The 15,704-nt window shown below is 40.5% G+C and overlaps 2 protein-coding genes across 40 annotated transcripts in view; one reads left to right on the top strand and one right to left on the bottom strand.

Annotated features, from left to right (window-relative positions):
* Positions 1-1,932, top strand: part of PCM1 (pericentriolar material 1) — a 42,085-nt gene extending 40,153 nt beyond the window's left edge. For 33 of the 39 annotated variants that reach the window (XM_071743399.1, XM_071743411.1, XM_071743410.1 and 30 more), the window contains 3 exons: positions 71-163; positions 265-388; positions 1,598-1,932. In XM_071743399.1, coding sequence (XP_071599500.1) covers positions 71-163; positions 265-388; positions 1,598-1,623 — 243 coding nt within the window. In that variant the 3' untranslated portion in view covers positions 1,624-1,932. The remainder of the gene's footprint in view (positions 1-70; positions 164-264; positions 389-1,597) is intronic. The other 6 variants (XM_071743415.1, XM_071743414.1, XM_071743413.1 and 3 more) reach the window with 2 other exon arrangements.
* Positions 1,933-4,394: 2,462 nt separating this feature from the next.
* Positions 4,395-7,760, bottom strand: LOC139795977 (general transcription factor IIE subunit 1-like). The gene is made up of 4 exons (XM_071743372.1): positions 7,266-7,760; positions 5,834-6,035; positions 5,162-5,388; positions 4,395-4,797 (listed from the first exon to the last, which is right to left on the bottom strand). The coding sequence occupies exons 1-4, from the start codon at positions 7,711-7,713 to the stop codon at positions 4,418-4,420; spliced, it is 1,257 nt and encodes a 418-aa protein (XP_071599473.1). The 5' UTR covers positions 7,714-7,760; the 3' UTR covers positions 4,395-4,417.
* Between the last annotated feature and the right edge of the window lie 7,944 nt (positions 7,761-15,704).

Here is a 15,704-nt window from a genome sequence, read left to right as displayed (position 1 = left end):
ATTCTAGTTTTGGTGTGAAAATAAATCGAAGTTGCACTATTCTCTTTAAAATCACTGTTTCCATTAACAGGAAGCTGGGTCTGGAAATGTGAGCCAAAAATCTGATGAAGATGACTTTGTGAAAGTTGAAGACTTGCCCCTTAAACTTGCCGTGTATTCAGAGGTATTTTGCTATTGTTTGTGGGATTGTTGTTTAGAAGTGCATGCCCTACATTTCTTAATTATCTAGACAGCAATAAGAGTTCTGCTTTATCTGTTACAAAGGCAGATTTAATGAAGAAAATGGCAACAGAGGCCCAAGCCAACAGTTTATCTGATGAGTTACTGGATGGTGGTGGAGCTCAAGATCAAGAATTAGTAGGAGATGCCCAGACTCTCAAAGAACCTGGTAAAAATTATTTTTTAAATTCTCTACACCTATTCAGAAAACACTCTTGAATGGCCTAGAATTTAAATATCTTGGTTATCTCTGAAGTAAGCAGTTACCATGATGCTGAAGGAATATCCTTTTTTGTTATCATGCATTTGAAAATGATAGATTGCTACAAAGAAATTTTGCCTTCCATGTACCTTCTCTAGACTTCTGTGGCTAATAAAGTTATAAAAATCAACATATTAAAAATGCATGTTACAGCTTTATGGCTTTGAAACTTACTAAAATTGAATAGTATTTTTGTTTCATGTTACTAAGTTTGAGCTTAATGATAAGCTGAATCCTAATTGCAATTATCTAATAATGTTCAGTGTAATTGGCTGACCGACTGCTCAGTATTTTTGTAATAGAAAAGTTCAGGAGACTTTTCAGAATCGTAAAATAGCTCTTCAGGAAAAAGAAAATTATTTTTTATATGAACCATACCACAGTGTACAAAAATTTTCATTGTGGCTGACATCAATAAAGATTTGTCACTTTCCTGAAATAGTGTTTAAGCAGCTAAAAAATAATGGGCAATGTGGGTCAAATAAACTTTCCTTTTTTTTTAGTGCAGTGTTGTTACTGTGACTCAAGTTACAGTATTGGAGGTGTCAGGTCTGTTGTTAGGCTTGTAGTTCTTCAGTGGGATGAATGAATAATAATGGCTTCTGTGAATGCATGAACTGGATATTCTGATGGGGTGGTAGTTTTCTTCTAGCATAGCTAATTTCAGTTCCTCAAACTGTACAAGCTGATGAAAATGGTTTTTTAAATATGCTGTCACTCCAGCATTTTCTGGAATGAGTGTGAAGGAAGATGGAGCTTTCCTTCCATGTCATTCAGTGCCTCTCACCATTCTGCTTGTCATGTCAGTCATACCAGTTTGGTGAATGCTGATGCACATGAATGTGCCTGGTGTGGAAACAGTCTGGCTAAGAATGCCATCCCACACTCCACACCAAATTGGTAGGTAGCAACTGTGCCATTTGTCATCTGTCTATGGGAAATGGCTGCAGCTGTTCAAGTCAGCCATGGCTCAAAATCCTTTTGGAAAAAAGGTGAGGATGAAACATTTAGTTAAGGTTCTTTAGTGTAGATACTTAGGAGTTGAAATGTGCTCAAGAGCTGCGTTTGATGCCTTGTGGCTGTTAAACAATAATTGAGTATACTTTTGTTTTACAGAAGCTTTTGGATCTCAAAGTGCATGAGAATAGCCTGAAGATACCAGCATTTATAAGCTCCATGTATACAAATGCATATGGAAGATCAGCACTAATTTCCCAGAATTCTGGAAGTGTATAAAAATGTATTATTTTTGACACAGCGCCTGTTAGGATAGGGATGCTAACTTCTGCCTGTGGCAGTTTGAACAGCTGGAGCTGAATCCTCATCTATTCAGTTTTGCTGCACTGTTCTTTTTCTGTCTTAATATTTTTTATTTTTTATTGTGACTTGTTTAGTAATTTTAAAATTGTTCAAAATGGTAGTTTTAAATAAAGTTTGGACTTGTCTGTAAATTTGTCTTTAAAAAATTTTCCTCTGGCTTACAAAATGGTATGCAGTTTGCTGTTGGAACTTTAAGCACTGACATGCTTGTAGGCTTTTGTTACTCTTCTTTAGAGAAACACTGCTAATTTTCCTGGGACAAGAGATCCTTGTCTCACCAAGTTCCTTCAACTTCTACAAATATGGGGTGTAGAAACAGGATATACCTACACGTTGCCTTTATAGCCTAAGTATAGCTGATCTATGTTAAAAAAGAAGTTCCTGGTGATAGCCTGTGGAATGTTTCTATCAGCACATTTATCTGAGGTGAAGTAAAATACCTTGGTTTGCAGCCAACTGCAGAAGCTATCTGTATTTTTTTGCATTTTCTGTTTTGCATTTTGAGTATGCAAAGGGATAAACATGTTTGAAAATTTTAGTATCTTTTTTAGTATCTTTCACACCTAACACACAAAATTCCTGCAATTGAAAGCCTGTAGAGTTTATTCCTAAAGTATTTGACTTAGTAAAGGGTTTTCACATAAAAAGAAAGAAATTTAGGAAATTACAATTAGAGTTAATGTTTAAAAAAAAACAAAAAACAAACTAAAGTCAGCACTTAAATTAAGTCTCATGGCAAAGGCAGAATTAGGATTGTAGAAAAGATAGTGAACCTTGCATCAGAGCAGAAATTTTCAGTTTTTTGGATCAGAGTTGCTGGTAACAGCAAGTCATAAAATTGAGCTAGAAATAATTATGCAGCATATCTGCTGCATGGTAGAGGTCCTGCTTACCATAAACACAAGGTTTTTCTCAAAGCAGTTAAAAGCAATGGTCACATTTAATTCAGGAGTGTCATTCTTTTGGAAGTAAAGTAGTGTAATAATATGGATATAGGCTGTAGGAGATTGTCTGGTGACAGTGAAGCCTCATATGCCTGAAGTTTAAATAAAATGAGTAATTCTTTATTTTTTTTTTAGTTTATTAATGTCTTCAGGTTTTTTATTCACCTCAGTGAATTTTAAAATGGCAGATCACAGTCACCTGCCTCTCATCTTCTCCAAAGACAAGTGTTATCAAATGGTTTGAAGACAGCTTAGTTACCATGTAATCTTTAGACTTGAAGCAATGCTGTATGCAGAAAAAAACTGACAATTTTGAGGACAGAGGAAATACATTGTGAAAAAAGAAAACCAAATAAAAGTAAAATTTTTTAATCACTAACTTGGCATAAAATCATTTGTTAGACTTAAACAAGGACTTTTTCATGATGGAGAGCAATGAGATTGTGTGTACTTGAGAAAAAATAGTATATATAGTAAATCATTAAGCTTAAGAAGTAGGATGAGCACACACTGTTCCTGAATTCTTGCCCTGTTGGTGTGTATGAACGGTGCACTGAGATTTTAGTTCTTTGGTCATACTTTGTCTACCCTGTCTTCCCAGGATCACAGTGGTCAAGGAGGTCATTTTGTTCAACACCCCTGCTCAAGCAGGGCCCCTCAGAGCTGGTTGCCCAGGGGGGTTTTGACTGTCTCCAGCGTGGGAGATTCTGTAGCGTCTCTGGGCAACCTGTGCCAATGCTTAGTCACCCTCACAGTGGAAAAAAAAAATAAAAATTCCTAATGTTCAGAGAGAACCTCCCATGTTTCAGTGTGAGCAGTAGATAATGAAAAGTGGGCTACAGGGGCATGAACAGGAGAATTGCTGAAGAAGTTAAATTCTTACATTCTGGTGCCAGTCCTACTCCAGTTCAGGTAGAATGTGTTCTTCCAGTGGTGGTTAAGATCTTGCTTAAAGTCGTAACAGGAGTGTGTGTGATTTGGAGATATAAGCAGCAGACTTCTTCCTTCCTTCCTTACCCGTCTGCACCAAAGTGAATGCTACTTTCCAGTCTACATTGCACAGCTCATGATTTCAGAAACAGTTCTGTAGAGCTGTGAGTACAAGGAATTCAGATAATTATTTTTAATATGAAAGAGGCCACAGCTGCTTCTGTTCTGTAGCTAACACAGTTTTAGGAACAGCTCTTCCTTGTGTTACTGCTGTATGGGGAGTGAGCTAACACAGCAACAGAACACGCTCAAAACTGAGTGATACTGGACTTGAACTCATTTTCACGCCTGGAAGGATCTTACGCTACTTCTGCAAGGAAGGTGGAATAATTGATTTCTTACAATAGATTGCAACATAGCTTTTGCAGTGATTTTAATCAGACCCCATTGTATCCTGAAATTAATCATGCTCCAAAACTAATTACAGCATTCACAAAGTCTAAGCGTTAAGACAACAGAAAACCAATAGAAACCTTCAGGTTGTTTTTGCTGCAATGCCACTATTTTGTACTGCATTTCCATCGTGCAGGATTACTATCTTGCATAACAGCAATGAGTTCAAACAGCAAGAAGTTCAAAAAAAACCCTTCACCTGTAAACTTTGAAGAATGTATTCCACTATCTTATTTCACAAGAAGCTTTCACCCATTCCATGCAAGTTTGTATATTCATACAGTAGTATTTATTCAAAGACAGACTGGAACATCTCTTGCCAGACTTTTACATAAGTTTCTTTCTCTTCATTTGTCATAAGAGACACAAGTTCTGGATTTTCAATAATTTCACCATATGAATGAGGCTGACCAGATACCATTAAAATAGGACCTTGTGTGTCCTGTTCCTCCTCTTGTTCAAAATTGCTACCTGGAACTTTCATTCCCACTCTTGAGTGCTGAGCCTCTACTGATTCACTCTCATCACAGCCTAATTCAGGGAGTTTCCTTTTGACAGCAGGAGCCTGGGCTGTGCTAGATAATGACTTGGATTCATGGATCAGAAGAGTCTTAATGATTTCATTATCAGTGACAGTTTCTTCAAGACTTTCTTCAGCAGCATTTAATTCTAAATACACAAATATTAAGAGGTATCAATATTCTACAGTTACCACAGGCATCCTACATGAATGAGTTTTTCTAATCTGGATCTTGGTTACCCACACTTGTGTTGAAAGCACTGACATTTCCACTTCACACCTTGCCACTAAGAATACTGCATGTTTAAAGCCAAAAATTTCAGGACCTGATACCTGTCACTTTGCTTCAGAACTACTTAAGTTTTTAGACTGATTTAGGTAGAAGCTAAGATCTGATAGTTACTAGTGCAGAACTGACACATATTCTAAAATCATGCTCATTACATTTTCAGTTTCCTAATTAAATACAGTAAGGCTGCTGAATATAAGTATTTGCTAATGCTTAAAGCTTACCAGCACTACTGTTTGCAGCTGTTGTTGCTCCTTCCACAGTGCTCTGTGACATCCAGATAGGTCTCTCTTTTGTTGCTTTTTCTCTTGTTTTCTTCTTGGACTCAGAGTCTTGGACATCAATAACTAAATTTTGGGTATATATATTGCCAAAAGAGGAACTTCTGTTGGCCCATTTTTCAGGTTGGCTGCAGGGTTCCACCACACTTGAACCCACCTTCTGATGAAAGCTGTATGAAATGTCACCCATTTTGGACAGGTTAAGTACAGGCAAGACCCCCTCCATTCCCAGTCAAAAAAAAAAAAAAAAAAAAAAAAAAAAAAAAAAAAAAAAAAAAAAAAAAAAAAAAAGAGCATGTTCCCTGTTGGTTTTTGTATGGTCTCATCAGTAGTGCAGCCCTGAGTGAAGCACACTCATTCAGAAACGTTACTTTTCCATAGGAAGGGTTATGAACATTCTAGCCAATGTAGTCTGTAAAATTATTCAGTAAAACCAAAAAAGTAGCAAAAATAAAGCTATACATGCATAAAAGTAATTTAAAATATCTTAGATATAACAGGCTTAGTTAAACAGCTGACAGTACTGAACGAAGCAAAAGATGGTTGAAGATCTAAGAGGTGAAAAGTTGCTGGGGGCTTTTTTGTTGATCAGAATTTCTAGGGTTGTGTTTATACCTTTCAGATAATTCTGGTATTTCTGTTGGCTGAGGCTCCAGCAACTCGTATGGCAGAACTATATCTTCAGTCTCCCGCAGCAGCACAAAGATGGGTTCAATCTGCTCATTGAATTTTGCCAGCAAGGTTCGAGCATCGTGCTTAGGAAGTGCTGAGGCATCTTCCTCTACCTCAGTGTTGCAGTAAGTGCAGCGAAAAGTCTCTGCAACAGCATCCAAATTGGAAATTCTCATGTTCATGGGATGCAAAAGAGCAGTACCTTGGTTAAAAAAATCCACAGCCTAGGAAATTACCAAAATGTACCAACTGCAGTGAGTTTTATCCATTTGTTCACATTAACTAGAGGGATTCAAATTTTAAAGCAATTTTTTCTTATTTGAAGGACACTTGCTGTAGAAAAATTAAGTTGGCTAGACATGTAGTAAGATACAGTAAGGATTTTTAGATTTTTTTTTTCTTCTCTGATCTTACCTTTGTAATATTAAAAAAAGACATTTGCAAGCATAAATAGAATTCTGATTTAGTTGTTCAGAGTTCTGAAGTTCAAAAAGGCAAGACATATGCTAAAAATCTAAGTCTTAAGCAAAAACAATATTAAAGCATATTCTATTAAAATATAATCACCAGCCTCAATATTTGCTTTTCAGTAACTAGATGAAGTCTCTGCATTTAGAACAAAGAGGTGATTTTGCACTGACATTAGAAGAACCTCACCTCTGACATTTCAAAGAAGTCACACAAGGTTTGTTCTCCCTTGCTCTGGCATCCTGATACCATGACCCAGATGTTAACACAGCAGCAGCTGCACCTGGGCTACCTTACTGCAGTATGAAGCATTTTAACTCATTTTGAAAGAGTACTCCTCAATTATTTTTACTTTAGAGATGAGAAACCCACAACTGATGCCACTTCTGCTGTGAATGTGTTTTTGTGTTGCTGTGGGAGGCTGCAGAACTCCCGTTTCCAGCAAAAGGGTCTCAGAGATGCAATTTACATACTAGAGCAAGTGGCTGCAAACAGCTTTATCCATCCTCTCCAACTCTACCATCAGAAGACCTGAACACACAAACGGATCAACACATTCAAAAGCAGTAAAAGGGGTATTGGATTCTCACCTGCATATGAGGAAGTGGGTCTCAGAACTGATGAATAATTTTAACCCAGGTTAAGAGTCCTATTCCTAACTGAGGCCTGCAACCTGACTCCCACCCCCAGCTCTTATATTCAAGATTATTTTTCCTCTTGCTTGGCCTGCTCTATAGAGGGCTTTTTCTCTTACCCTCGCCTCCCAGCTTTTCCTGTCCCAGCCTCATTACCAGCAAACAAGAAGTGTATCCTAACTTTTGTTGTGAAGTTTGCACAAGAGCCAAATTCATGCTATCGAGAGTGATTCCATAAGATAAGAGCAAATAAGCAAATATAAGCAACACACCCGTAAACACATCAAAGAGCTGATTGACCTCCAGGTCTGTGTAAGTGCTGGAGCAAGACGGGCATTTAAAAGAGGACCTGGTAGTCGAGTCCCTCTCATCCGCTTCAATCTTCCGGCGCACGTGATCCAGTTTGTACTTCACCACGTCCACCAGCACCTTGTAGTTGATGTAGTAGTAGTTGTGCCGCGTGCTCTTCCCCTCAGGCCCCGTCTCCACGCGCACCCGCAGCTTCACCAGCTTGTCGGCCCTGAGCGTGTTGAGGACGGTGCGGAGCTGCCTGCGGTCGTACTTGAGCAGCTGTAACAAATCCTCCTCTTTGACACAGGGGTAGCGGATCAGGATGTCCAGAGCCAGGGAGTACTCTGGGCCGTAGAACCCACGCACTGTGTACTTGGCCAGGCGCTTCAGGGCTGCCGGCACCTCCGCCATGGCGCTTGGCTCTTCCATCGGGAGCTGAAGCTCTGTCAGGAGGCGAAGGGGCCGCACAACAAACGGAAGGGAGCTGAGCTGGAGTGAACCTTTTGCAGAGCTAACAGGCAGGGATGGAGCAGGTAATTTGCTGCACTTCTGCAAGAAACTTGACCGAACAGAATAATGTAAAATCCTTAACCTGCATCTGGGGACAGGGAATGTATCGATAGATAAAGATTACCTCATCTTCAGGTATGATGATTACACCTGATATATTAATGTCCTCTTATGTAAAAACCCGCAGAAGATATCTAGGAAAATGAGTTACAGGAAGCTCATAATAATTGTCTTACAGATGACAGCACAGCTGGCTTGCACGTCCAGGTCTGCCTTTAGTATGTTTTAATTTACAGCCAGCCAAGTAAGATCTGAAGTAAATGCTATAGGCCTTCAGAAGTAAAGCTCAAGACACCAACTGGAAAAAAAAAATCTTAATTCATAACAATATATGAGATAGATGAAACCGTATTTCTCTTTGTGGCAAAGCCACAGGAAGCATCTGAGCAACTTTCATCTTGCTCTTTGTGACTTTTTTCTGCTGGTTGTTGCAGTCAAACAAAGGCCTAGCAAAGCTAGGGCACAGGGTGCTCCATCTTGTCTGCTACTGTCCCTACTCAGCACAGTGCTTTGGGCTGTGTCTGCTTGTTCCACCACACTAAATCAGGGAAAATTTGTAGCATATCATTTTTCTCCTTAGCCTTCTCCCCTGTAGAAACAGGGCTTCTGGCAACAATCCATTCCTAATCCCATCAACTTGAATGTAGCTAATTTTAATCAGTCTGACTGCCAGAACTTTCATTTTTTTCTAATGAGTAGATGGAGATGAAAATAATTGAGGTATGTTTCAATAAAGCCACATCTCAATTCCTTTCTTTGAGGCCTGTTAAAATCCTACAGTAATATTTGTTACCGCAGCCTCTAGGCAGATTGCTTTCCATGGAACCCACAAAACGTGCAGCCCAATGGCCACTGGATCAGAAGGTGGGCTGGGAGTGGGATGGTGTTGCAGGATACATTGCCAGCAATGCACCCACCACCGAGGGGCACCTTGCTCAAGCCCATGTAATTGCATGTTGCTACAAGAGGTTCCAGGTGGCCTGCATCAGAAGTCCTAATTAAACAAAAACCCCTGTTTGCAGTAGCTTAGTACTTCAGCTGTAAGTTTGCATTTCACAGGGTTAACCCCTGTGAATACTGAAAATGGGCTGCCCAGGGAGGAAGGAGGTCCTGTCATAAACTGGACAAGGGTCTGAACAGCCTGACCTTGTTTTGAACGTAGTTGTGCCATGAGCAAGAACTGGACCAGACAGCCTCAGAGGTGCTGTCCAACCTGAATTCTTCTGGTTAAATTTAACCCTAGCAAGGAAAGAAGCTTTTGGAATGTCAGTTTCTTGACAGTCCTCAAAGAAGACTGTAAGAAGATTGTAAGATTTTAATGCAATTTTTAAAAAGCCTTGGCAAAGAAACTTGTTTTTTTTAATTATAATCTGCTCTTTCACTTCTTCTTTGCCCTCGTCCTCAAAAAAGGCTTAACTAAACAGTGCTCCTGACTGCCCTGTTTTAGCAGGCCGGAGTATCTCACTGCATGATAGGCAACATTCCCATCTGCAGGTGGGAAAGCAAACAACCTTGAACTGGCATCTCTGCAAATTCCAGCTGAGGTGCCCTCTGTGTGGATTAGCTTTATATGAATGCCACTTGGATTGTGGAACTATTAAAAGAACAAAACTACTGCACCTAGTCCTTGGCTAACAGGGGCAGAACCCTGACACTTACATGGATTGTTATAGAAGGAGGTCTCATGATTCTTTTCTTACCCTAAATCAAATACAGAATGAAGTAATTTCAAAGGAAGTGTGGTAAGTAGATAACATCATTAAGGATGAAGTAGGACCTGAACTGTAAGCTTGATGTTTGCTGACCTATCAGTTCTCTGGATGACTCCTTACACCAGACTTTGCATTGCACACTTGCATCTCAAACAGTACTCTGAAGTGCTAGGAAGTCTGGACTGCACTGAAGGGCTTCTGAATGCCTTGATGTTAAAACCTCTCCAGCTTCAGAGCCTTACAACCATGTAAACTCTTCAGGGAAAAGAAAAAAGAAAACATGTCGCCCAACCAACCAAAACCACACAACCAAGTGCCACCCACACAACAGAACTCCCTCTATACATACATAGGGTAAATATCATGACTATAACCTGAGAGAAGGGTGAAAAGCTTCTTTCAACAACAAATCCATAGAACACACTTGTCCATTTGTGGTGGAAATTTAGATGTGCATACATTAAACAATGTACATTTCATGTAATGGAAAAGGCTTTCTTTCTCAAAATAGGCTGAATTTACTGAATAAATTACTGAATAAATAACAATCACAGAAAATACAAACAACTCAATAAATGTTCCTTTAGGCTTTAAAAGGAAAAAAAAATGTATGTATTTTATAGTAAAAATTACATAAAATCAAAATCAGGGAAAAGCTCTCTCTACAGTTCCTTGGTGTATTTGAGGTTGTATTTCTCCTGTTCATTTTGAAAAACCCCTCCATCTTCCAATCACCAAATCTGCAGTCTCGCAATTTAGGAAAAGGGTATTTTAAAAAAGTTGCTGTGTAGCTTTTAGTTCACAGGCAGCAGTTCTTAAAGGGAGCCCTAGGCCACTTTTATCAAAGATGGGGGAAGAAGAGCAGCGGCCTGCAGAGAAAGAAGGGCTTTGAACAGGAGTCTGCTCCACAGCTGAGCTACAGTCTGTGTTAAGGACACAAGTATTTTGCTACTCATCTAGATTATTTTTCTTTTTTTTTCACAGCTGATGGCATGTATGGACAAGGTATCTTGCAAGTCACAATCAGGCTTCTGCTTTAACCTGCTTTTAAACTAAATATTTGTATAAGACTGGGATCTACCTCCTGATTCCATTGGTTATTTTTAAGTTTATTCAGTAACTTAGATGCCTGAGAGGCCCTCCTGCTTATAGTTAATAAAGAGCCATTACAACCTTCATCAAAGGGGAGAGGAATGCAACACTGTTTTCTCCACAATCAGGAACTACCTTTAGGATCATCTTTTTGCTTTGGGAAACCGACACAAAGTTGCTTGTTGTGTTGGCAGGCAACTATCAAAAGCAGAATTTCAAGCTTACAGGTATCACACAGAGCAAGTTCTGCAAGGTTTCTCTGAACCCAGTTGCTTAATTAATATTTTATTAAGCTTGTCTGCACACTACCCATCTCACACTTTAAGAGACACTAAACCAGAAAGATTCATTAAAGTAGTCTTCTGTCAGACGTCATATAAACATACTGTTTGCAAGTAAATTAAAAACTTCATTACCTCTCTTGCATAGGTAGAAAATTTCAGGCTGATACTGTAGAAGAGTCACTCCTTTCCTGAGAGCTCAAAGTAACTGCAAAACAAGCTTAAGTATTTCCTAGACCTATCTGTGATAAGCCCTAATTATTACCCAGCTGGAGAAAGAGAGGACCCTGATCATATTTCATTAGCACCTGAATGAATTCAGCCTGACATTCATTGCATCATGACAAAGTTATAACTCTTATTGCTCAACAAAATCCACCTACAGCAGGCGAGGACTGAAAATGTGACTGCAATCTTTGATTGGTGTTTTCATTAGCATGACTTTAGAAGATTAAAACATAACAACTCTTTTTATATTGTTGCAACCCAAATACTTAGTATAGGTAATTTACATAATTTGTTTTTAGAAGCCTCACAACCAAACAAACCTGGAAACTCAAAAATCTTGGGGAAAAAAAAAAAAAGAATGAATATATTAACTAGTTTTTTTTTTAAAAAACATATTTTTTAAATGTTTAATCCTTTTAGGATTGCAATCATTGTTTTCCATCTGAAATCCACGTCTTTCGTGTTTTTTTTTTATATATGTTACCAGTGGAGGCTGTATATTTTGTAGTGATACAACTTGGGTCCCATTGGTATGTGCTGCAGCACGTTTTATACTTTTGTTACTCCTGTTTCTTGCTGGAACTCTCTTCAACTCACCTGGCACACGAACCCACGGAGAGCACCAGAGGTGTGTGAGCTTGTCTGCATAGCACAGGTTGTGGGACTGGCATCTGTAAACTACTACAGAAAGTAGTGCCTATGGAAAATCTTCACTACTAGAAAAGGAACCTTATTCTTTTAGTAGCTGTGTCAAGAATTTAGATTTCCAAATACTTCAAAGGTTTGAGATTGTAGTTTAGAAACTCCAGGAACAGGTGGCTGTAAGAAACTCTCTGAGATCAGCTCTGCTCTTGCTTGTGATTTATAGTGACAGGGATTTGTTTCAAGCCTTATCCTGGGAAAAAACCCTTCTACTACTCTTTTGTGTTTCATTAAGTAAGAAATTATCAGGCAGGTCCCCACAGCCGGTAAGGATAATGGGCATAAACCTTCGACTGCACATTTAAAGTTAAGCAGTTGTACCTCACCCTCTGCAGTCATTCCTGAGTGTACTCCTCTGGTTTGTGTTACATTTGAAAATGCAAAGGAGCAGGACTACTTGCTGGTACCTGTCAGGCTTAGTCTGTGGGAAGTGTTTACACTGAGTAATACCCGTGGGTTTCCCTGCCGAGTGTTTTGAAGAGGGAAAGTGTCTCATAACCTCGGCGCTGAGTTCTCTGTGTGGGGGTGTGGAGCCGCGGAAGCACGGAGCAGCTTCCGAAATTCAGGCGACGGATGGTCTGGCGGGTAACGCTGCTTGCAGGGACAGGAAATCACAAGCACCTGTGCAGCCTGGGGCTGACAACACCAGGGGGGCTGGGCAAGGCCAGATAAGCTCCGTGCGGCTTTGCTACATAGCTCAGCCCTGGGTCTGACAGTTCTGGTGGCTCCTGGGCAGTTCTCTGCAGGCTCATGCTGTGCTGGCTTTGTCTGCAAAGGAGGAATGAAAATCACAAGCCAAAAAAACCCCAAACCAACCAAGTGCGGCTTGAGTAGGTATTTCTGACTGCAGAAATACCCTGGCACTAAGGGCTGTGGGAGGCAAGCTGTGGCAATGCTGTGTAACAGAGACATTATTGACAGTGGGAGCTTGAGATGGGGACAGGCAAAGCTGTCTGGCTGTGCTTCAAACACATCTGGGTGGCTGGGATGCTTATCTTGGATGGTCGGGGCAGGCACTGCACTTGCAGGCTACCTGATGGAGGCAGATAACCAACTGAGCAGTCTTTAGAGGCTGGTCAGAGACTGAAGAAAGTTGGGGTCACTTCTTTGGGGGACAGTTTCAACTGAGATCCTCACAGTGCAATTGAACTGTGTTTTACGAGTTGGCAGAGCAGAAGCTGGTGGATATGACCTTGGGGAGGTTGTGACGTTCACCTTGGGTAAATGGGAGCCATTATAAGTTGCTTTATTGTCCGCTCCAGGCCCAACAGCTGCTCTTCTGTCTTTCTGCAGACAGGCACATCTAAGTTATGTTCTGCTGTATACTATATTCTCTTCACTGATACCAAACCCTCCATTCAAAAAATAAAATCTCTCGTTCAAGCACTGCAAAACAAGAGAAGAGCAGGGTAATAGCAAGCGCCCATATGTAACCTGCAGCCATTAATCACACAATCACACCTCTCCTCTTTTTCCCCATGCTGGCCCTGTTACAAAGTCTCTGCCTCAGCCAAGACATGGGCTGCACTCAGTGTATGGCCCTGAGCCCTGCTTATATTGTGAACCATCCAAACTTTGCATTGAGATGATTAATGTTCTCATCACTTTTTCTATGCTGGTCTCCCTAATCACTAATTCCACAATCTCCCTACCTTATTTCATAATCTTTGAAGGCATGCTAGAATTCAACTGCATCAACTTAGAAGGCTTTAGACCTAAAGATGTTAAGCTGTGACAGAATCCAAGACTGCTGGATAGTTTTGAAAAGCTGAACTGAGATGTCAACAGATAGGATGCATTTTACTGTGCTTTATGTGACTGCAGCATCCCTCCCTCTGCCTTGATTGCAGCTGGGATCAGTACTTTCAAAATACAACCCAATAGTGTCATAGGTGGGGTACTGCCCAAACAGATGACAGAAAAGGAATGCTTAATTTAGAGGGTAATGGGGTCAGTAGAGAAATGTACTGCAGTTGCTTGATCTTCAGAGCTTGCCACTCCCAACTGTCTTCCTGTTCTGTTTTACATCTCTTTCCTTACATCTCAGGGGATGGTGAACATACACCTCTCATGGGAATGCAGACGTAGCATTTTGGGGACTAAGCTGATGCATGTTATATGTAACAACTCAAAGGCTTAAATACTGGTGTAATTCAGATGGTGGGTGTAGCCTGAGAAAAGGCTACATCTAATCCAAATGCTTCCAGGTACCCGAATTAAAGTTCTGCATTAAAAATAAGATGGTGCTTCAGCACTTTGCTACAGATTAGTGCTTGTGATTTTTATTTTTACTATAGACAAAACCATATTTTTTTGTTTATCATTCTTAATGAGATGAAACATTTTCACTGAAATACAGAGGGAAAAGTCGAGAGATTATTTTTTTTCTGTGTTGGGTATCTGCCTAATAGAGAAAACTTAGCAAGATTAAAAGAAAGACAAGATGAACAGTGGAAAAGCCCTTATGAGCGGAGTTACCTTAAATACAGAATACTCAATAGAAGTAGCCTCGCTGCTGGGATTCTTCTACTGCTCATGCACAACCCTTGAGCTAGGAGAACAAACTTTGCAAAACAAATTAGAGTGAGAGAGGTTGTCCCATATACAATTAATATAATTCAGAGCTGATTCACTGTAGATCAGACAATTTCCTGAGTACAGCGCTTCTCAGTGTGTAAAAGACTCCGCTCCTTTATAATTATTTTCCTCTCTGCTAAGTACCAGAGTGTGGGAGCAGACTGAGCTACAGACCTTTGAATTCTGATACCGTGAGTTACGATGTTTTGAAAAACTGGCAGCAGACTTAGAAGGAACCACTTGCCTCTTGTTCACATTTTTTGTCCAGCTGGTATGTTGTGTTTCCATACTCTTTCAACACCAAACACAGCTTCTTACAGAATGCATACATTCCTGGAGATTTCTTCCTAAGGCAAATTGTGGTTTCTGCCACTGCTTTGACTGAGCATTATTCTTTCTGGCTGATCTTGTTCTTCTGGTGCAAAGAATGGGAGATTTATCTGCTCAGAGAGCTTGTGTGGGCCTTTCTCACTTTTTTTCAAACTTTCTCAATTTCTCACAGAATTATCAGAATTTGAAGGGACCTCTAGAGTTCATCTAGTCCAACTCTCTCACTAAAGCAGAATCCCCTAGTGCACATTTTACAGGACTGCATCCAGGTGGGTTTTGAATATCTCCAGAGAAGGGGACCCCACAGTCTCCCTGGGCAGCCTATTCAGTGTCTTATCACTCTCATAGAAAAGTTTTTCCTTATGTTTAAATGGAACTTCCTATCTTCCAGCTTGTGCCCATTGGCCTTCATCCTGTCACTGGGAACTACAGAGGAGAGTCTGGCTCCATCCTCCTTGCATACACCCTTTAGATACTTGTAGACATTAATTAAGGTCTCCCCTCAGCCTTCTCTTCTCCAGGCTAAAGAGTCCCAGCTCTCTCAGCCTTTCCTTGTAAGAGAGATGCTCCAGTCCCCCAGTCATCTTCATCACCCTCCTGTGGACTCTCTCCAGCAGTTCCCTGTCTCTCCTGAGCTGGGGAGCCCAGAACTGGATGCAGGATTCCAGCTGTGGCCTCACCAGGGCAGAGCAGAGGGGGAGAATGCCCTCCCTCAGCCTCCTGGCCACACTTCTTTATGCAGCCCAGTAATCCATTGGCCTTCCTGGCAGCAAGGGCACACAGCTGGCTCATGGATAACTTACTTTCTATCAGGACCCCGAGATTTTTCTTCTCCAAGCTGCTTTCCAGCATGTCCATCTCTAACCTATAGTGATGCTTGGGGTTCTTTGTCACCAGGCGCAGGACCCTACACTTACTCTTGTTAAAC

The sequence above is a fragment of the Heliangelus exortis genome, chromosome 4, assembly GCF_036169615.1.
Source record: "Heliangelus exortis chromosome 4, bHelExo1.hap1, whole genome shotgun sequence".
In the NCBI taxonomy this organism is placed as follows: Eukaryota; Metazoa; Chordata; class Aves; order Apodiformes; family Trochilidae; genus Heliangelus; species Heliangelus exortis.
The sequence above is the reverse complement of the archived record's forward strand: the minus strand, read 5'-3'. Positions and strand labels throughout refer to the sequence as shown.